Source organism: Phalacrocorax carbo, chromosome 22 (genome assembly GCF_963921805.1).
Source record: "Phalacrocorax carbo chromosome 22, bPhaCar2.1, whole genome shotgun sequence".
NCBI lineage: Eukaryota > Metazoa > Chordata > Aves > Suliformes > Phalacrocoracidae > Phalacrocorax > Phalacrocorax carbo.
In genome coordinates, this window is record NC_087534.1 from 622,537 (window position 1) to 643,712 (window position 21,176).

The window sequence follows — 21,176 nt, forward strand, 5'->3', positions numbered from 1 at the left end:
AGGGCATGGGGCTCACTGCCGGTTCTGGCGGGGCTGAAGGTCTCTGGCAGGGGAGGGGAACCTTTGCCGCACGCAGGTGCTGCTGGCGCTGGCCGTTTCCCACGCGCCGTCACGCGTGGCGCGAGGAGGATGGCAGCGCCACGGGCACCGCGGGATTGCCGTGCTGAGCAGGCACAGGCCTCCCCGTGTGCGAAAAAATGTTGGCAAAAAATGCGGGAGGCGCAAAAGCTGCGAAGCGTTTGGCCGCCTGCCGCGGGCAGGAGAGGTTCGCTCCACGGGCGCGCGTGGAGACCTCTGGTCCTGCCTTTCACCTCGCTCTCCGAGAAGGCAGACCTTGGCACACGCTTGTGCCGCAGGTTCGTGGTACAGCCGCCTGGTTTGTGTCCCGCTCAGCCTGGTGAACCTTTCTGCCTTGCTTCGTGCTGCCAGGGTGAACCGTCTCACCCTTCTTTACACACGGGCAATTTGATATCCCCTCAAAGGTCAGCTCCGGGACCAGTGTATTTACTTGGAGAATTGTTTTTAAAAATGTCAAATGACTCGCAGCCAGACTGCAGCAGAGGGAGCTGCGTGCGGGGGGGTGAGCACAGGGGCGCCCGCCTGCCCGTCGGGCCCTCTTGCTCTTTCAGCAGAAGCTGAAGGGACTTGGAATCAGGGAGCAAATCGTCATGAATAAAACATCAGGAGAACTCTTTTCTTCAGCAAAGATTAATGAGCTAAGTAATAAATACAAAATTTCACAGACACTTAAGTTTACTTTCCCAGGACTCGTTCCTTCCCGCAGGAGTCTCTGTGGGACAGTCGGGGTCCAGCACACATCCTGATCTGATGGAGAAGCGGGGCAAGCTAGAGATGGCCGATTTCCCTGTGCCTGCTGCAGGGCCGCTGGTGTGAACAGGTGAATCAGGCTCGGCAGCCCCTTCACCCTGGTGTGTTCTGGCCCCTGGTGCTCACCGGGGTGATCCAGGGACCACCCTTCCTTGTGCCGGGACCATGCTGTCCGGCCACGGCCAGGCTGGTGGCTGCTGAGGGCAGCCCGGAGCCGCAGTTACAGGGGGCTTTTCTGCTGTTCCCCATTCCCTCCTCATCCAGAGGGAAGACTTCTTGCCCCCCAACCAGGACAGCTTGTGGCACAGCCCCAGGAGAGCTGTGAAGACCTTACTCAGTGTGTTCAGCTGCTGGGGAGGTCAGTTTTTCTAATCAATTCTAATTCTCTCTCTAAGCAATCCAAAGCAGAAGGGGCTACAATAAGGAGCTTTTATCAAGGTACCAGGTACAAGGTACCAAGTTTATTTTCCCTACTGAAGTATTTAGTGTCTTTCTTGAATAGTAGCTTTGCAGCAAAGACACTGACGTCCCAGCGTGCCCCAGGCAGCGCCTCCCTCCCTGCTCCTGCTGGTGAATGCCCTGGCTGTGGGCAGATCATCTGAGCCGCTGCTGCCTTGCTCTGGGCAGCTGGGGGATGCCGTGTCCTTGGCTGGCTCCTGAGATGCTGCAGACAGTCTGACAGGTCCAGCTGGCCTTCTGCGGGTGCAGGAGGCAGAGGCTTTTGAAAGAGCTGCTGGGATGCTGCCTGCAGGCAGGGAGCCCGGCGCAGGCAGTGCTGCTGCCTGTCAGCTGCAGGAGCTGTACGGGCACCGAGTGCAGCTCAGCTGCTTGAAGGCAGAAGGTGGTCAGAGGAGGAGGCGGCGAGGAGGAGGCTCTGGGGAAGTGGAGGTGGGTGCAGCAGGGTAAGGCGGGCAGACCCTCCTCTGCTGCTGCAAACAGCAAAGGCATCGGTGTCGGGCAGAGGCTGCGGATAGCTGGGAACCGCGGGCTGCCTGCCACGTGCTGGAGCCAAACCTGGTTAAAATGGGAACAATTGGCAAGTGCATCTTGCATAGTGAGATGAACTAAACGGGAGCACGCATGCCAGAGAGGAAGATTCAGCGTGGAGCATGTGCTAACTAGAAATAAACAGCCAGCTCCCGGGGCACAGGCTGTGTGCCCGGCAGCGGGTAGGGCAGTCAGCTCGCCTCTCTTCCCAGCTGTCTGGGGTGTCGTGGGGCAGAGCCTGTGCCAGGGTGGTTGGAGAAGCCTTGGTCTGTTCTACAAGCCCTACTGCTCAAAGATTGTCTGTTGCATTTCCCATAAATTGTTAGCAGCAGGTTTGGGGCATTGGACATTAGCTGATGCTCAGGCCCCTCCGCAGCACCATGGGCAGAGGGTGCCTTTAGGATTTTTCACTTGTTTTTGGTCAGAGAGTTACTTGCCCGCAGATTACACAGCCTTTGTATTTTTGCCATCATCTTCTCCCATTGGATGATCACCAGCTTGGAGTTTGACCTATTTCAGTCCTGATTCAGAGAGAGGAAACTGGTACATGCAAAAGAAGCATGTTCTTCAGCTCTTTAAAATGTTAAAGATTTTACTATGGCATCACAGGGCAGAAGCAGAAAAGAAGTACCCAAAACTGAACGCATTCGTGCTGACATGGGACTCTCAGCTGAGGTGAACATGAGGGTAGAGATAAAATTCCCTGTAACGTGTGGTCTCCTGGTTGCACTTACTTGGCTGTTCAGAGCCAAAGCAACCGAAGCGTGGTGGCGTGCAGTGTCACCGGCCGTGTCCCCGGGGCTCTGCCCCAGGCCTGGCCGGCTGTGCTGGGCTGGTGCGGGGGCCTCTGGGTGCTGCTGGAGCGGGGGGATGCTCTGCCCCCAGCAGCACCGTGATCACCCACTGCTTTCCTCTCTGCTCTTCCAGTGCCGACTCCTGTCACCGACATCCGCACGGATAAGGTCGAGCAGAAGAGCATCTCCCTGTCGTGGCAGGAGCCGGGCTTCCCAACAGCCAACGGCACCGAGTACGAGGTCAAGTACTATGAGAAGGTAGGCTCTGGGGACTGGCTCCGGCTCCCGGCCGTGCCCCAGCCCGGCCGCCTCCCGGTGCTCCCCTGGCCAGCCGGGGGGTGCAGCGTGTGCCGCCGCTCCCGGTGGCGTGCAGATTGGGTGGTGGGAGAGGGGGGGAGTACGTGCCTGCGGACGGTGCTGTTGCGAAGATTTTACTGGCACCTGAAAGTAAGAGGAGCGCTTTAGATGGGGGCCAGTAAGGTCGTTTCTTCTCAGACAGTGTTATGCAATCTGCTTATGCAAGTTTTAGGAAATTTGGGTTATTTGTAGAGTTTATGTTAATTAGTGGTTTCTTTCCCCCATCTGTGCAGCAAGATTTCATCCAGTCCTAATGTTGACACCTCCCTGGGAGAAAGACTAAAGCTAAGAATTTTCATTTATTTTTTTTTAGTATGCATTGGATGGCTTTTTTTCAAGGACATCTAGAAATCTGAGGTGCTTGCCATTAGCCAGCTAGACGGGGACTGCTAAGCCATACTGGGTTTCTAAATATTTGATGAGATGACACCTGTATTCATAGCCTTCTCTCTGGGAAAGTGTTGGACCTTGTGGTCATCACTGGTTTAGGACTGAGGGCCACCAAACCCGTGATGCCGGTGAGCTGTGAGTCGTCTTCCACACAGGAGGGGGCACAAGCGAACATTTTTATGACAGTCTCTTAATTTTAAAAATAGCTGTTATCTGACAGGTGCGGTGGCTTGAGAGTTTTAGAAGGAATACTGGTGGGCAGAGAGCAGGGACAATGCTGTAAATCAAAATAAATGCAGTTTATGACACCGTTCCACAAATTACCTTATCTGCATGTGCTCAGGCTCGTTACGAAACTGATTACATGTCAGGCAAACTGTGCAGGTGACATGTTGGCGTTCTGTATTTAGAAACAAGCTACCTTGAAGCTGATTCATATTAATGTGATTTTTAGCATCTGATAGATCTGAAAGGAGGAATCTGTGGGTGAGAGTGAACACTGAAGCCTGAGATGGTAATTCCTGTGCAAATGGGCTGCAGCAATAAGATACGCTGGGTATGTGAAATGAGGAAGCATCCTGCTTGGTAGGGAATTCAAACTATAGTTTAGCAATTATTCACTGAAATGAGGCTCTTGATGCTGACACAAAAATCAACTTAGTTTCTAATCTTGGCTTTTAAAGCTGTACTTTAACTATGGCGATTCAATGGGAAAAGCGTATCAAATGGCAAATCCATGTCACAGCGATGTCCCCGGCCCTGGGAGCGGCGTAACGAACGGCTGCTGCCTGCGCCAGATCACAGGGCTGGGATGCTCGCTGCGGCTGGCCCTCGGCGTAACGCGGGTGCAGCAAGCGTGCGCGGGATCCGAGAGAGGCTGACGCCGGGGCAGCGGGACGCGGCCCACCCCTGCTCCTGGTGGAAAATAGCCTCAGATAGTGCAGTCCCGGACCGGGGTTGTCACCGGCCTCATCTTCTGCTGAGGAATTTGTTTGGAAGTACCTGACACAGCTGAGAAAGCAGTCTCTGGTGGCTGCGCAGAAGCACGGGAAGCTTTGCGGGAGCTGGCGGGAGGGCTGGGACTTGGTTTGCTTTGCAAACCATGGGAAGCAGAGGCACAGGGATTTGCTGCTCCGGTGCGTGAAAGCGGCACGAGCTGCCCAGCCGTCTCACCGGCTGCCTGGCCGGGCAGAGCCCACCCTGCCTTCACCGCCTCCAGCAGCGGCTGCGGGAGGGGGGCTGCCCGTCGCGCTCCCCCTTAGTCGAAGCAGAGGGATCTGTAGGTCCTGGGCAAGTGAGCAAAACCCTGGGGACCAGCACCATTGGCAAATGCACCTGCCAGTTTTGATTATTCAGTGTCTGCTAGTCCATGTGTATTTACCCCGGGGCTTGAGCGGCTGTAGCAGGGGTGCAGGAGGGGGCCAGCAGCCAAGCCCCAGCATGGGGGCAGGCAGGAGGAGAGGAGCTGTGCGGCATGGCACAGCTGCTCCCCAACGCCCCGTCCTCCGCCTGTCTTCATAGCGCATCATCTGGCTCCATCTGCCATTTCTTGTGACCTTTCCATGTAATTTCTATTAATGAGACATCTAGTAAATGTATTCTTTCTGTTGAAGGTTTTATGTTTAGATAGACTGTCCTGATGGGACCCAGAGGCGAGGTGAAGATACAGCTGTGCTGTGCCTGCTTCGTGGCACAGCTGTGAGTCCAGCTAGATCTCGGGTATCTCATTATTTCACAGGATCAGAGAGATCAAAGTTACTCAACTGTGAAAACCACATCAACAGCCGTGACAGTCAATAACCTGAAGCCTGGCACCCTTTATATTTTCCAAATCCGGACATCTTCCTCGCCCGACTATGGAAGCTACAACCCTAGTATTGAAGTGGAGACGCTGGCAGAGCGTAAGTGTTGGCAAGGCTCGTTGTCTCTTACACACACGCCTGCAGACGTGAGGCTCTCTGAGCCGAGCTGTGGAGGTGCTGCTGCTCGCCGCTCCTGCCCAGGTGCTCGTGGTTTCCTGTAGCAGCATCTGTTCCTCTGGGTCTAAGAGCAGGTACTTCCCAGGACTTGCTTTTTAATTGCATTTTCCTATTTGAATTTAACAAGGTGGCTACTGCTGACCTGCCTGTCCTGGAGGTGCCCGTCCTCACCCTTCTCAGTGCAGCATCGGTGAGGGCAGCCAGTCTCTGGGTCCGCCGTGGCGCAGGGGCTGGGCACGGGGTCTCTGCTCTGTCAAAGTGCTTACCAGAGCCGCCGTGACTAGGGGTTGGTTTGCCTTCACGTCGTGTTGGTGCTGGAGCAGATCTCACCAGGTCCCTTTTGTGGGGCCACCAAACAGGCGCTGGAAGGGAGTGAGTGTCGGTCCCTGCCGGCGCAACTGTCGAGTGCACAGTCCTGCCCGGGTGTGCGAAGCCGTGCAGCCTACAGCAGGTGCTGCAGAGACGGGGTGGCTGGGTGCACGGGCTGCAGCAGAGGAGGCAAAACCAGCCCGGAGATCCAGCTGGCCTTGGATGCGTGCCCCAGGTAGGAGATGGCTGCTTACCCCCACTGCCATCCTGGCTCGTGAGGCACTTGGCTTGTTAGCTGCTCGGCTGAATAAGGTCAGCCAGCATCAGTGTTATTTGCTGGGGCTTTTCTTTTTCACAGTTTCCATTCATAACTATAGTCCAGAAGCATCTTATTTCACTGACTAAAAGAGGACTTGGAGAGATGGTAGGGCTTCAGCTTAATAATCCACCCTGGCTAGAAATAAAAGCCCCGAGGTGGCTGGCTCAGTACGACTCTCACAGATTGTGTTTAACAGGGCTTTAAATTGCATCCATTTGCCACACAGAAGACATTTTCAGAATGAATTGAAGCCAATAAAAATTTTATATAGAATGTAGCTTTCTAATACCCCTGTTTGCAAAAGCAGGAAGGGAAGGGATTAATGTGATAAAGGAAAACCTTTTGTAAGCCATAAATTTTAATATGTCCCTCCGATAAACCTCAGTGCCTTTCTTCAGTGCTGATTAGCAAAACCAGGAGCCGGGTGTGGCAGCGCTGGGGTTGCTCCGTCTGCGCCTGCAGCGCTGCCCTGCGCGCCGGTCTGGTTGCACCAGCTTGAGCTTTTAAAACCGGACCAGGCTGTGAATTGCGGTGAGGATGGTGAAAAGTAGCCTGGCTGGAGACCTTGCTGGAGGACGCAGGCTGGCACTGGGAGGAGCGGCCGGGGCTGCCCCACGCCTTGGGCCTGCCCCAGGGCGCGTTGCCGACCGGCTCTGCTTCCCTCCCGCAGTGACGGTGGCCTCCAGCGAGCAGAGCCCTGTCCTCATCATCGCGGTGGTGGCCATCGCAGGGCTGACGGTGCTGGTGTCCATGGTGATCGGCGTGATGGTCTGGAGGAGGTGAGCGGAGCCGTGGCTGAGCCGGGCACGGACTGAGGAGGTTCGGGGCTGGGGCAGGGGACGAGGACCACAGCGAAGCCCCCGCAGCAGGGGCTCTCGGGAGCCCGGGGCAGCACCGGCCCTAAGCGTGGGAGCTGGGTTGAACTGCCTGCTGGCTCCTCCTGCCGCGGGGCTGGACTCTGTTCCTGAGCACTGTGACTCGAGGCTTTTATACCCTGTGAGAGGCTGTTGCCCAGATAAATGCGTGCATCTTCATTCTCGTTGCAGACAGTGTGGGTACAGCAAAGCCAGCCAGGACGGGGATGAGGAGCTGTACTTCCATTGTAAGTGAAGCCTGGCCGCTGTGCCGCTACAGCTGTGTGGGGACGCCTGTATTTATTGTTCCCAGCAAAACAGCCCTAAATCCTTGCTTTTGAAGTGTTGTCATGCCACGTTATCCCAGAGCAGGGGCTTGGCACAGCGAGGCTCTCAGGGGACACGGGGCTTGACAGCTTCATAAGCCAGTGTCCATCCTTCCCACGTGCAGGTCACTGCCGTGCTGAAGGAAGTGGGGATGCTTTCAGCTGTCCACGGGGCATATGAATTATTCCATCAGCTTTTCACAAGTGGCTACGTGAGAATGCAGCTTTGTTTTCTGGGGCTACTCTTGATTATTTAGCAGCAATAATTTTACAGAGAACAGTTGTCAAAGAAAACTCAGATCTCAGGATTGATGAGTTTATTTGATTCTTGGCATATGCCTGTGAAGCGCACACATGCTCTTCTGTCTGAAGCATTTCAGGAGCAGCAGAGCCTGCGTGCTTCTCGGATGCAGCTTGGCCGTTTCACCTGGCTTTGAAGGGCCTCGCGCTGCTGAGCTGCCCTCGGGAGCCGGCCGGAGGCTTTCTGTGCAGGGTGAGGGGAGCGCAGCAGCTGTGCAGCCTCAGGAAGGCAAACGGAGCCGTGGTGGAAGGGAGGTTTCGCGTGGTGGGACCCCTTCCCAGGGGCAGCGGGGCTCAGCCGTTTGCCCGTGCGCTGGTGCCGGATGGGCCAAGCAGCTCGTGCAAGACATCCGTCGTCCGCCTTGCCTTGCCCAGGGAGAGGGGGAGATGCAGCGGCGCTCTAGCAGGGGCCCGGCCCGCGGCAGAGCTGATGTGCTCGGGCCGTTTTCAGGAAACGTGGGTTAGGGTTTGAGGAAGCGGCAGCAAGCGGGTGGCTGCTCCCCCTCCGGAGCTTTGCAGGGGCTCCTGTAAGCGGGTCAGCCTCGTTGCATGCGGTTCTTCTGGACGTGCTCCCGGGCAGAGTCGCTTGCCATGCAGCAGATGGCAGGCGCCTGTGGGAGGTATTTCGCTGTCCCTGCTGCTAATCGAGGGGACCTGGAACATGGCTGTTGTTCATTATTATAATTATCTCTCCTAGAGGTCTTGAACAGAGATGATTTAGGTACGCGAGGATTAGCACGGGTGGCAGATAGGCTCAGTCCAGGCGGGAGCTCCTTTAACCCAGGGGTTGTGGCAGTGGAGCAGAGTGATTAGGCTCATTTAATCCCACAAGAAATTTCCTAGCAACCTTAAAGTCAAGTCTTTTGCTTTGCTTATGAAAAGGTGGCAAGTTAATCCTGCCCGCAGACCTGGAGATGGAAAACGTGCGAGAATGTTTCGCAGGACAGGCGGGCAGGAGCTCTGCCGAGCTTTCCTCACGTGCCCTTTGTGCTTCTTCTGCTTTCCTGCAGTTAAAATACCAACCAGGAGGACGTACATCGACCCTGACACTTGCGAAGACCCCATGCAGGCTGTGCACCTCTTTGCCAAAGAGCTGGATAACGCTAATATCAAAATTGAGAGGGTCATTGGGACAGGCAAGTTCCTCCTCGCGGGCGCCGGGGCGGTGGCTCGGCGGTGCCCAGCCGAGCGCTCCCCTCTCGCCCCGGCTCGCCCCTGCCCAAGCCACAGTGCCGTGGGCACGTGCCGGCCCTCCGGCTGCCGCCCGCGGGCTCTCCCCGCCTCGCCGGCCTCTCCCAGGGCAGCTCCTTGTCCCCCGGCACCGTCGGCACCACCGACTCTTGCTCCTGTCTCGGGGTGGTACATGCTGGCAGCAGGGAGGTGGGAGTGGGGCTGGCGAGTATTTTGTTCGGCAGCTTGATTGCGTGTTCCCGTTTGTTTTTCTGAGGTGCTAAGTACAGCCACCTGAGTGAGGTGCCGACCAGAAAGCATCAGCAATTATCTGCATCGGGGCAGTTGATAGCGGCATGAAAACTATTTATAACATATGTGAACCTAATGATTTATTGATTTTCATCAACTTCACTGCCTAAAACTTAAAAGCAAATTAAAATCCCCTCAATGGCCCTGGAGCCTTAATCGCTAATGTGTGCCAGAACATGGAAGACACGATTATTCTTTGTCGTTTCTTTTCCTAAAGATAAATTCAGCTGCAGAAAAAGAAGAGGTGGAGGAAGGGAAGAGGGAAGGGCTTGCCCACCAGCTTAAAGGACAGTGTTGAAGGGAAGAGGACACTGAGGAGAAGAGGAGGTTATCATCTTTGTAGCTGCTGAGTGGAGCAGCTGAGACTAATCCCACACACCTCTCAAATTGGTGTTTGAAAAAATCAAGCAATGTCAGGAAGACATTTAAATATAAGGAATTTGGGAGCACGTTTGTCTCACTGCTGACCTAACAAGTACCTGGCTTTCAAATCAATAAAGCTTTTCATAGCTACACATTTTGTGCTGTAAAGCCGATATTGGCCTTTTACGTTACGAATTTGCCATAGCTCCTGTTGTGAAGCATGGGGCTGTGCAGGGTGGGATGCTCTGCCTCAAGGACCGCCGGAGCCCCAGGGGCCCTGCCGCGCTCTGCTCCGTGAGAAGCAGACCCTGCCTGCGCCGAGCTGGGAAGCAGAATGGGCCGGGCCCAGGGAGCATGAACTCGGTGGCCGGGGGCTAATCTTCTCCTCACGGGTCAAAAGCGCAATATGCACTTGAGCAGAGCACGGAGAGAATGGCTTGGAGGTGTAGGAAGAGGAAGAAGAAATTGCATTGCGTTATCACATGTTTTTAGTATCGCGTGCTGATGCTAAACTTGAGTCAAGGGTTGTGTGTTGGGCAGAGGTGGGGGAAGACGGTAAAACAGACTCTGCAGGGAAGCTCTCAGGCAGGGCTCTGCTTTTCTGAGTTTATGGAATGGCAAATCCTCCGATTAATGGTGGGAAAGTCTTGCTCGTCTGCACAGCAAGACACGTTGCTTGTGCCACAGAAATGCACTTTATGGTCCCAAAGCAAAGAAAATACCCCTAAAGGGAAGCTGACTTCCCAGAAGAGGACTGCTGCCCTTTGCTTTGTAGCAGGTGTATATAGATATTATATATAACCTGTCTTTATAGTACGTTGCAACAGCTCAGTAAAACTGCCCTTACACAACAATACTGAAAGCCGTGAGGAAGCCGAGAGGTCGGCTAGCAGGTAGCTCGTTCTTTCGTGGTCTGGACACGGCAGAGGGAGCAGCGGCAGCGCACAAAGGAGTGGTGTGAACGGGATTGCGGGGGGGCTCTGGGAAGGCGCCGTGCCGAGCAGGGGGCTGCGAGGGATGTCCTGCCATGGGTGCTGTTTAACTCATCCCTCTGTGCAGGAGAGTTTGGAGAAATCTGCCGGGGATGCCTGAAGCTGCCCAGCAAGCGAGAGCTGCCGGTGGCGATCCAGACCCTGCGGGCAGGGTGCTCGGAGAAGCAGCAGCGCTGCTTCCTGGCGGAGGCGTGCACCATGGGCCAGTTCGACCACTCCAACGTCATCCGCCTGGAGGGGGTCGTCACCAGAGGTGAGGGGGTCCCCACCAGAGGTGAGGGGGTCCCGGGCTGTGCGACACGGGGCGGCGTGAGCCGTGCGCCGTGGAAGGCTCATGTGCAGGCAGTGCGCTTGAGCTGTTGCTTTGGAGCGGTGACCTGGTGCTGGAGGGGCAATACTGTTGGCTTTCTGGAAATCAGATGTTTCCTCATGTATTAGCTATATTAGCATTCTGATGATTAATAAAACGCTTATGGCTAGATTAATAAATCCAGGTAGTAGGACTGGCTTAGCAGCAAAACTGTGCTCTCTTAATAAAAGCAAATTGAAGTGAGGTTCTGTCAGTAAAACAGATGACTCTGACGGCTCCCGGCTCTTGTGGGAGTGTGTGCGCGGAACTAGGCTGCAGATGCTGTAGTTAAATGGATATTCATGTAAATCCAAAGAAACGTGAGCACGTGTGCTGATTTTAACTAGCCTCTTTATTAGGTAAGGAAGGATTTCTGTCCTGAGTCTTGGGCTGAGCTGGTGGCTTTTGCTTTCACTGAGTAATGCTTGTCCTCCTTCGATGTGGTTCAATGTCCTGATAAAAGAAACACTGGGGATCCAGTCGGACCCCAGGTGGGAACAGCAGGAAAGCCTCAGACCCACTGCTCATTGCAGGCTGTCTGAGGGGAAGTCCTCGTCTCCCTTCACAGCCAGGCAGCGCAGGCTGGCCACGCTGGAGGCCAGCAGGCGGGTTTCGCACACCTGCAGTGTTAGCACTGCCTGAGCAACGGGCAGGACTCACACAGTGCTCCTTGTCTGTCCGTGCAGGGAGTACCATGATGATAGTGATGGAGTACATGGGGAACGGCGTGCTAGACTCTTTTCTCAGGGTGAGTGCTGGGGGAGCCGGGGGTAGCTGCTGGGGTCTGCCACCTGCTCGGGCTCTGCTGGCGGTGCCCCCTGGAACTGGGCACTACTCACCTTTGGCCCTTCCTCCTCTTTTTTTTTTTTACAGAAACACGAGGGACAGTTCACAGCCACCCAGCTCGTTTGCATGCTGCAGGGGATTGCCTCTGGCATGAAGTACCTGGCAGAGATGGGTTACATACACAAAAGTCTTGCTGCCCACAAAGTGCTTGTGAACAGCAGCCTGGCTTGCAAAATAACTGGTTTCAGACGGCCACAAGATGATAAGATGGAGACCATCTTCTCCACCATGGTAAGCTGCATTTCCAAATTCCATTGTCAACATTCCCTGAAAGCAAAATGCCGGCAGAACGGCTACACCACCTCTGCAGAGGTGCATCTCCCTGGCTGCAATGCACGGCCATGGCCAGGAGTGCTTGGACTGGGGCCTGGCACCACTGGAGAGGTTTGCAGCCTGCTCTGAATGCTGAATAAAGATGAAGAACAAAGCCAGCCAGCTTCCATGGGTGGAGTCAATGCGACATATAGCAATCCTACTCCAGAACCAGTATTTTTCGTAGGCTCCCGTTTCCCTCCTCGTGTATGAATGCGGGTTCTGCATCTTAACAACTTCTGTCTCAGTTAGAAATCAAATGCATTTAGCCAGGGAACTTCACAGCAGCTGCCCGGCACCGCTCTTCCTCTGGCCGCAGCCCTGCTGCGTCTGCGTGAACTGGCAGAGGCGGTGGTGGCTGGAGGCGGCCCTGGCAGCCTCAGGGTTCCTTATGTCTGTTTTATCACTTGTAATGAAATTCATGGTTTTCAATTAAGAATTTAAGTCCTGCTTGATTCACACTTATGCCTTGTCAGCTCTGCGAGCCAACGCATCTCCCGAGCGCCTGTGTGCGCTTGGAGAAGCTGCCTGGGAGCCCTTGGGCGCGGAGCTGGGGGGCTGCCCCTGCCCGCCGGGCTGGGCAGGCGCCCCGGGGACCCTCGAGGCCCCACAGCCCCTTGCTGGAGCTGGCTCTCCCTCCCCGATTTTTTCGCACGCTGCTGCGGCTCATTTCGCATGAGGGTGCATCAACGCATTTTTAACTGCAGAGCAATAAGACATATTTCATTTGTCATCTCGCAGCCGGCCAGTATCGGCTGGGGCTGTTAGTGCATCACGTTAACCAGGCATTAATATTTTGAAGAGCATTGATTCCTCAATCAAATGAGCGTTTATGGTTTGCAGGGAGCATTGGGCAATGCCAAGGAGGCAGCGGCTGACGTGCGCTGCCTGCAGGGACCCGGTGCCTGTGGCCCAGTGCGGGGTATGGGCGTGCGCTGCCGTCAGCTGCCAGCTCTGAGCAGGCTGGTGGCAGAAAGAGTCTCGGAAAACTTTTTCAGCCGTTATCACTAGCTGCAGGGAGGCGTGCTCAGTGCGCTCCGTGGGGAGAGCACCAGCGCCCCGAAGAGTCCTTGGCACGGCACAGCCCCCCATGCCAGCCGTGGCGAGCGGTGCCTGCGAAGCGGTAGCTCAGCCACGGCTGTCGTGCCTCAGAGCTCTTGAGCAGGGTTGCCCCGGCGCTGGTGTGCCGCCGGGTACGGAGCAGCCTGCTGAGCGAGGGCGATGGGGAGCCCAGCAGGAGCCCGGGCTTCTCCCGCCGTGGTGCAGTGGGGCTGTGGCTTTGGGGTCGAGGTCTCCCTGCTGTTAATTACAATTAGCTGTGGTGTCTGTCGCCTGCTTCCCCTAGTGCGTCCAGAGGGCTCTGCAGATGCTGAGATGGGGATTGCTAATTACAGGAGAGCAAGCCAGGGTGGAGAGACTGTGTGTTTGCGCAGTTCTGAAATGGTTTTCATTAAATATTAATGTATAAAATGCCATCAGCTCTTCCCAGAGACATTCTTGTCTCCCATTAATATTTCAGGACTCACACTCCCATGCAGCATACAGTTGCCTGGCCATTTTAAAACAAATTGAGGCAGAAGTTTTCTCTTAGTACTAAGACCCGCATGTGGCACGCGGGCTTGCTTGGCGTCTGCCCCACGATGCCGGGCAGGGCACGATGAACGGCTGCCCAGAAATCGTGTGCATGGGCTGCATCCTGCTGTGCTAGCACATCACTTCTCCCCTTCTGCCCATCCAGCGTGGGAAGAGCCTAGTGCTGTGGTCGGCCCCCGAAGCCATCCAGTATCACCACTTCAGCCCGGCCAGTGACGTGTGGAGCTTCGGCATCGTCATGTGGGAGGTCATGTCCTACGGCGAGAGACCCTACTGGGACATGTCCAACCAGGACGTGAGTCCCCGGCGGCCGCGCTGTTGATGACGGCGTTGTCCTTGCTAGTGGTGTGCGGGTGGCTCTGCGGTGTGCGGAGGGGCTGCTCCCGCTCCCCAGGCGGGGTGGGACGAGGGGGTTTGCAGCAGGGTTTTGCGGGTGATCTGCGTCACAGCAGCTGACCGCGTCCCCTCTGCCGCTGCAGGTGATGAAGGCCGTGGAGGATGGGTTCCGCCTGCCCGCCCCGGTGAACTGCCAGCCGCCCCTCCACCAGCTCATGCTCGACTGCTGGCAGAAGGACCGCAGCCAGAGACCCAAGTTCTCTCACATTCATAACATCCTGAGCAAGATGGTGCAGAGCCCAGAGCCCCCAAAGTGCCCCAGCTCCACGTGCACCAGGTGAGCCCTCTCTTGCTTTGCTGCCTGTTCTGCTTTGCCTGCCGGTTCCCGGCTCCCCACTCACCGCCCTCTTTTGTTGGCAGGTCCCACAGCACGTCCATCCCCCTCACCGAGCGTACCTTCTCAGCCTTTCCCTCTTTCAGCTCCGTGGGAGAGTGGCTGGAAGCGATAGAAATGGGCAGGTACAAAGACAGCTTCACCGCTGCGGGCTACTGCTACCTGGAATCGGTGGCCAGGATGACGGCCCAGTAAGTGAACTGGTTTCCTGGCTATAACCTCATGTCGCTGGGTGCAGCGAGAGCGAGCTCTGCTTTACGGTTACAGTCAGGTGTCACTAAACAAGGCAGATCTTCCAAAACGCATCTGTAAGAGCTCACTGGTGTGGGTTGGGCTGTGTGTGTTGTGCATCTCAGATGGTGGTTTTTGAAGCTGAGATTTAAACCTGTAGTTTCTGATAAGAGTAGTGTTGCCTGTCCCTTCCAGAAAGCAGAGCCAAATCGAATGCAGTTCGCTGGTAACACTTATGTAGGCAGGGCCGGGAGCCGTCTCATGCTTGGTGTGCTGCAGGCACCTGCGACCCCTGGATTCCCAGGCAGGGTCTGTATTGCTTTGGGACAGCAAGTTGGAGATTTCTTACTCTGGCAGGTTTGCAGTAGCCTGATAGTCTGAAGCCTGTGCTGCCCTTGCCTGGGGGCAGTCGGTGTTGGGGCATTTTATGGTTAGGGGTTGTTTTTCGTGGCTGACGCGGGGCTCGTTTTGCAGAGATGTCCTCAGCCTGGGGATCACGCTGGTGGAGCACCAGAAGACCATCCTGAGCGGGATCCAGACTCTCCGGGCCCAGGTGATCCAAATGCATGGCCGAGGCGTGCAGGTGTGAAGCAGCCCCCTGCAGACGTGCAGAGCACTGACCCGGCGCTCCTGGGAAGGAGGCAGCCAGCCGGCCCCAAACCGGACCAAATCTCTGAAACCTCACGGTTTCGGGTGGGATGTAGGGAATCGCTGGGCTGCTGCCAAACAAGTCATTCCACATGGCAAGAGAGCAGGGCTTCCCGTCCCCCGTGCCAGGGAAGGCAAGGACTCCTGGGACGTGTGCGGTGCGCCTAGGTGGATGTGGCTCTCCCTAGCACTGCTTTGTAAGATGAGTCAAACTGTAATGATGCCGTTTCATATGGTAATTAGGTTAACAGGGTGGATGGACATTTGTGCACTGTCTTAATCCAGAGCTGACAGCATTTTCGTATTGAGCATCCTACTGGTGAAATCCATGGGTATTTTTATACAAGCTGACATGTTCTAGCAACCCCACAAGGAGCTTTTATTGCTTTTATTTTTAGAGACCGGAGCACAGCTCACACCCAGCACCCAACTTCTGGAAGGTTATTTTCCCCATCTGCTGTGCTGAAGGAAACTTCCCCAGCCGTGTCCCTTCCGCTCCAAGAGTTAGTTCACTGAGTCTTGACACCACAGTTGGTGAACAAAAACAAATATTCTCCACTGAAGTGCAGAACAAATGGTGCTGAATATTTCTAAGGCTCTCTTGACAAGACAGTTTGAGGGGAGGAAATGAAAAGCTTTGATGAAGAGAGCCATAGCCACGGGAGGGCAAGCAGTGGAGCCCTTGGGCTGCCCTGCTGATGCTCTCAGCCTTTGCTGCCTTTCGTGCAGGTCCCAGTCCCTTGTTTTGCTGCAGGAGCCCAGCGGTGGGGTGGGAACTTACAGACCAGAGCAACAGCAGGCAGCCCTCTGCTGCCCGCAGGCAGACTGAGCCCGCAGGCAGAGACCTGCCACCCGTGCGGGACCGAGGCTAAAGCATCTGTTGCTGCTTCAGCCGTTCTTCCCTGATTCCTGCCTTGCAGTTTTGCGGGCAAAGCATCCTGCGTCTTGCCTTCGCTGGCTTTGTGGGCAGCCGTGATGGGCTCTGACTGCTGTCCCCTAGGCAAAGCAGGCAGAGCGTTGCTGCGTGCCGTGGGCTGATGCCGGAGCCTGGGGACTCCCTGCTATCAGCTGAGCTGGAGCGTCCCGCTCAGAGGTGCCTGCTCTGCCTCGGAGCTGTACGTGGAGGGGTGCTCTTCCCTCTCTGGGTCTGCAGGCTTTTGCAGGGAAAGGCTTTATGAACAGCACTAACTGAATGTGCAGCGGCAGAAAGGAACCTCCCAATTCATCCAAAATGGGATGAAAACCTGGGAATTGGTTTGGAGTCCAAGGGACAGCGGGCATAGCAGTGCTTTGGGTGGATGCTTCCCGTGTCTGCTGTGGCAGCGTGCCCCTGGCCGCTGGAAGGCCCACCTCAGCTGTGGTGAGTGCCTTTCCCCTCCTCCGGCTGCTCCGTGCCGGGTCGGGAGCAGGGACGGGAGAGGCAGCAGCTCGGCTGCTCGGCCGTGCCAGGGCATCAGTTTTCCACCACGGGTTGACGGCTGGGGGGAGGTCCGTGCCCAAGGGCTGCAGTGCCAGCGTGCCCCACAGCACCCACAGCCTCTGCAGTGGGGTGCACGCTGGGTCGGGGTGTCTGAAGCGGCTGCAGGGGCTGTGCCGAAGGGACCACGCACCCCAGAACTGGCCATTGCATCCGTGGAATCCCTGAAATCCCACTGTGCAAATGAGGGCACATCAGCACTTTATTTTGTTGCAGATGGTAGCGCGGTACTGCCTGTCTTGCACGCTGGCAGTTCCCACTGGTGCAGGCCGTGTCCCTGATGGAAGACATAAATAGCATCTGCTTAATAATACAAGTTTCCTTGAAGTTAGTTAATTAAATGGGTCTTTGCAGCCTTGTACAGAGTTTTGTAGGCCTTTTATTATCATCTGTAAGTATTGCAAGTGAATTATTAATGATGAAAGGCAAAGATTTACAAAGGGAATGAATGCTGTGGGAGATGTTCCCAGTGCAGCTGGAGACCCGTTCGAGTCAGATCTGTCCCTTAGCCTGCTCCGAGGGGACTGAGCGGGGGGCCCCGGGGCAGGCTCTGACGGGGCCGGTACGGCACCTGCCCTGCCCGGGCATCTTCCTTCTCTCCCAGTCGTGCGCTCAAGCACAGCGGGATGACTGTAGGTGCTCGCGGCTGCCCTGGGCCTGCTGGCCTTCGCAGAACACGTTACTGTGGGGGTCCAGCTTCTGTTCAGTGAAGCCTCATTTGCGGTGGTTTCCATTTCACCGCTGCTCGGGCTCCTCTGGCTCGGCCGCGTGGCAGGGCTGGGTCCAGGAGTGCTCAAGGCTGACAAGATTTCACTTTTTTCAGATCCTTTAGCTTGATTGTGTCAGAGATCAGAGCTCTCTGCCTCGTGCCAGCGTTCCCAGGCAGCGCCGTGGCGAGCACCGCGCGCTGCCGGCCGCTCTCGCCTCCTGCAGCCCCGGCGGCGCAGGCTGGCGGGGAGAGGGGCTCCTTCCCCCGTGCAGGGTTTGAGCTCCCGGTAGCGAACGCAAAGGGGAGTGTGAGCCAGCGCAGACCAGTCTGCAGAGCTTGAGACGGGTACCCTCACCCGCCGGGGCCGGGAGCTGCTGTCGGTCGGGGGCGCAGGCGGAGCCGCCCCGGCAGCGTGCAAGTGCTGGGCGTGCTGCGGGGAGTTTGCTGCTCTCCGGGGCAAACAAGCTCTCTCCTTCCTGCCACCTCTGCAGTTTAAACATCCCCCAATGTCATTTGGTTATGCTTTTTAATGGAAATAATTTGTCTTTAAGTTTGGCCTGTGTCCAGACCAGTTGGTCGCTCGCCACCCTGCGGTTTCACACCCAGAAGAGTAATAATGATGAACCGAAACCTTCATTTGGTAGAAATGCCAGATCCCAAGGATCAAGTGCAATTTGTATAGTCTTTATGTTTACATTTTATCTATAGAGAAAGTATATTATGGTTCTCTAGGCAGGGAGTTGAACTGACTTGATTCCAGATCCTCTCCCTGCTCTCGTCCTGTCTGCTGGGATTTCCAGCAGCCTCCTGCGCCGGGATGCTGGGAGCCTTGCTGGGAGGTCACAGCCGGAGGGACTGGCTCCAGATTGGTGCAGCTGCTTTCAAGGAGGTCTGGGGAAATCCAGGGCTTGGTGACAAGGTGACAGAGTGCCTCAGAGGCTGGGAAACAGACCTGGCCATGAGCACACAGCAACACGTTCCTCTTGAATCCCCCTAGAACAGACCCTGTCTCCAAGTTAGCGATGCGAGGAGGGGCCAGCTCTGGGTGCTGCTCGCCCATGGCTTGCTCTCAGCAGCTGGGATCTGAGCGTTCCTAGCTGGAGAGATAAACCTCAGCACAGCTTATCTAGAGTCATGGCAATTTCTCCTGGGCTCCAGCGGCTGGTGGCGTGCGGGGCGCCGTGGGCCCTTGGGAAGCTGCCGTGGCCGTGTGGGCAGGGGTGCGTGCCCCCCAAAGCAGCTGAGCTCTGCATGGGGCTGGCAGCCCCGAGCCTCCGGGGCCATTTGCTGTGTAGTGGCATGATGCTCACGCTGTGCTAGAGTACTCTCAAGTGAAAATGCAACCATCTTTCAATCATTTCTTTAGTGTTTCCCCCACTGCACTACATTCTCTAGCACAATCAGAACTGAAGATGTAATTTCTTTGTCTGAGTCTCTCTAGCTGTTCCCAAAAGAAATTCAGTGTTTAATTACTTTTCTGACTTACTTTGAGGGACTTGGATGTGGTGTTTCAGGCAGCCGTTGCTGTTAGTACGGTGCTGTGGATGGGACTGTGCTCTAACTCAGCAGAAACAAGGCATTTGCTTTCCTGGCCTCTCCTTCAAGAAAGAAAAGAAGCACATAATGGATATATGCTTTCTAGCTTTACTTGTGGTAACAATAAGCACTTTTAATTGAGCTCCTCATCGACCCTGAAGATAATAAAACAAGCAGATTAAGTTATAGGTGGTTATGATTTTAAAATTAGCTTGCATCCTCTCAGCACTTTTCTTTGGGGAAGTATTCAATGCCTTAAAATTAAATTAATTAGCAACACTATTTTGAAGCTGCTTGACCAAGGGAAATGCCTCAGAAAGATTTCAGTCTCTGCCCATCCAGCCTCTGCCACGGTGCAAGGCTCCTTCCTCGTCCCTGGGCTGTGGGGAAGCCCCGATCACAGCAGTGCTAATGCGGGCTCAGGGCTGGCCAAGCACACGCAGCCTGGCTGCAGCAGCGTTAGCATTAATTGGCGTGTTCAGAGAAGGAAAAAGGGCGAGCGTTTTGTAATCTGCAGGCTTTGCTGGAGCTAATAAGTACAGTTACAAGAGGATTAGATTTTAGCTGTTCACAGAGCGGAGGCCAGGTATGAATTAGGGGAGCAGCGCAAGCGCCTGTGCCTAAGCTCCTGTGCGGAGAGGACCGTTGGCTGCTCGTGTGCAGAGAAGCACCTGGTAAGCAACCCCCATCCCTTGGCGCGTCCCATCAGCTGTCGGTACCTTGTGACTGTAAAGCAGGACCCTGTTCCCGTTGTGTGTCCTCTGGAGGTGCGGCACAGCAGCTCTGTGTGTCGGCAGCCAAAGGCCGGGTGCTTTTGTTGGGGTAACAACATGGTCCAGCCCTTGAGTCGTCAGAGCCGGTGTCTGGGAGGCTGCACAGTGCGCTTTGCTGCCCTGATGCGGTAGCAGGAAACCTCCTCTTTCTGGGTTCTGCTTGATATTCCTTGTGGGAACATCTGCACTGGACGTTCCTCGCCGCCAGTGAGAAAAGGCACAGCACAGCCTCTCCTGGGATGGCTGGAGGGCGATTCCTGCTGCTCGCTGCAGCTCCGCTGTGCCGGAGGATTCTTGCAGGAGAGGCCCTTTCCCCCGAGCTCCCTCATCTGTGGCCCCTGGATCCTCCCCTCCTGTGCCGTGTCTTGTTTTCCACGAGGAGAGAAGGACGGATCCTAACGGCACGGCCGGTCTGTGCGCCGCGTCCTGCACAGCAAGGCACGGCGCCTGCAGGATCGGGCCCTCGGCGCTCCAGGGGCGCGTGAGCAAGTGGGGCCGAGGGCTGTGTCCCCCAGCCCCCGGGGATGGCCAAAGGCCCTCGGCAGCATCAGGGCAGGGGCGATGCGCTGGAGCCACAACTGGGGAGGCTCTGGCTGCAGCCCGACGCGCCGCTGCTCGCTACGGGCAGGACGTGCGGCTTCGGTCGCCGGCGCCCTGCGACGCCCCCCCGGTGCAAAACCAAAACTGGAATCAAGTTGGTTCATCTCCAGATGCTTTTTGATATTCATTAACCATGTGTTATATATTGTAAATACATACTTGAGAAGTCAATATATATTTTTATAAGCTTGAAACGAATGTAATATAATATCATAAGGGACACTGTGCATTTCATGTTTGAACTATAGTCAGACATCTCCAGGGAATCACTGTAGGTTTGGAATAATTAATGATAATAATAATGAAAAATGGTAATAAAGATCTATTGACATTTTTGTTAATTTTGTATTTATTAAGCTATTTAAAGATTGCAATAATGAGATACCTAAACAACTAAATAAAAATAACCACTAATTCTGCCCTGGCTTGTCTGTGTGGGTCATTTCGGGTGTTCTGATGAGAAGTACCGCTTTAGCAAGGGTAGCAGGTGCCAGGTAGGGTGTAGTTCCAGTAGCAGCGAGGTGCGGAATGATGCATTGTTCTATTAAATAGCCCGTGTGCTAAGATGAGAGCCTTTGCTCTTGCTGCAGAGGTGGCAGCAACGATGGAACTCAGGATGGTGGTTTCTTGCTATTGACACTTCGTTGGGGGGAAAAAACCCATTACTTAACTGGTCAGCCTGTGTGTTTTGTGGACAGAAAGGTCTGTTGCTTTGCCTGTCAGGCCAGGTGCTGTTCGGGCCAGCAGCAACCCCCCCATAGCCCTGAGGACCAGATAATCTTGGAAGCACTCACAGGGTGGATCTGTCAATACAGGTGAAATTGTCAGTCTAATATACGTGTTGCTGTGTAAGTGTGGGGATGCTGCTGAGCAGAGGGAAAACACTGCAGCGTTACTGTGCTCAAGGCACGTAATTAATTGTTTAATTGAGTAAAAGGAAGCAGTGCATGGCCAGCATGTTAAATGCACACACTGCACAAACAATATTTAGAAATAATTCAATGTGACTCTTGCTAGTTTGCATTTCTTGTCTTTTTCTTAGGTTGCTTAATGCCAACGTGTACAAAAGCCTCGTTTCAGTGTGCGGCAACA

General features: G+C 55.2%; 1 protein-coding gene across 1 annotated transcript in view; it reads left to right on the top strand.

Moving 5' to 3' along the window:
* EPHA10 (EPH receptor A10) overlaps positions 1 to 20,482 on the top strand; it is a 55,065-nt gene extending 34,583 nt beyond the window's left edge. The window contains exons 8-19 of the mRNA XM_064471231.1: positions 2,743 to 2,867; positions 5,095 to 5,257; positions 6,634 to 6,742; positions 7,010 to 7,065; positions 8,454 to 8,579; positions 10,348 to 10,533; positions 11,316 to 11,377; positions 11,503 to 11,706; positions 13,526 to 13,675; positions 13,860 to 14,053; positions 14,137 to 14,301; positions 14,816 to 20,482. Of these exons, the coding sequence (XP_064327301.1) occupies positions 2,743 to 2,867; positions 5,095 to 5,257; positions 6,634 to 6,742; positions 7,010 to 7,065; positions 8,454 to 8,579; positions 10,348 to 10,533; positions 11,316 to 11,377; positions 11,503 to 11,706; positions 13,526 to 13,675; positions 13,860 to 14,053; positions 14,137 to 14,301; positions 14,816 to 14,930 (1,655 nt within the window). The 3' untranslated portion in view covers positions 14,931 to 20,482. The remainder of the gene's footprint in view (positions 1 to 2,742; positions 2,868 to 5,094; positions 5,258 to 6,633; positions 6,743 to 7,009; positions 7,066 to 8,453; positions 8,580 to 10,347; positions 10,534 to 11,315; positions 11,378 to 11,502; positions 11,707 to 13,525; positions 13,676 to 13,859; positions 14,054 to 14,136; positions 14,302 to 14,815) is intronic.
* The last annotated feature ends 694 nt before the right edge of the window (positions 20,483 to 21,176 follow it).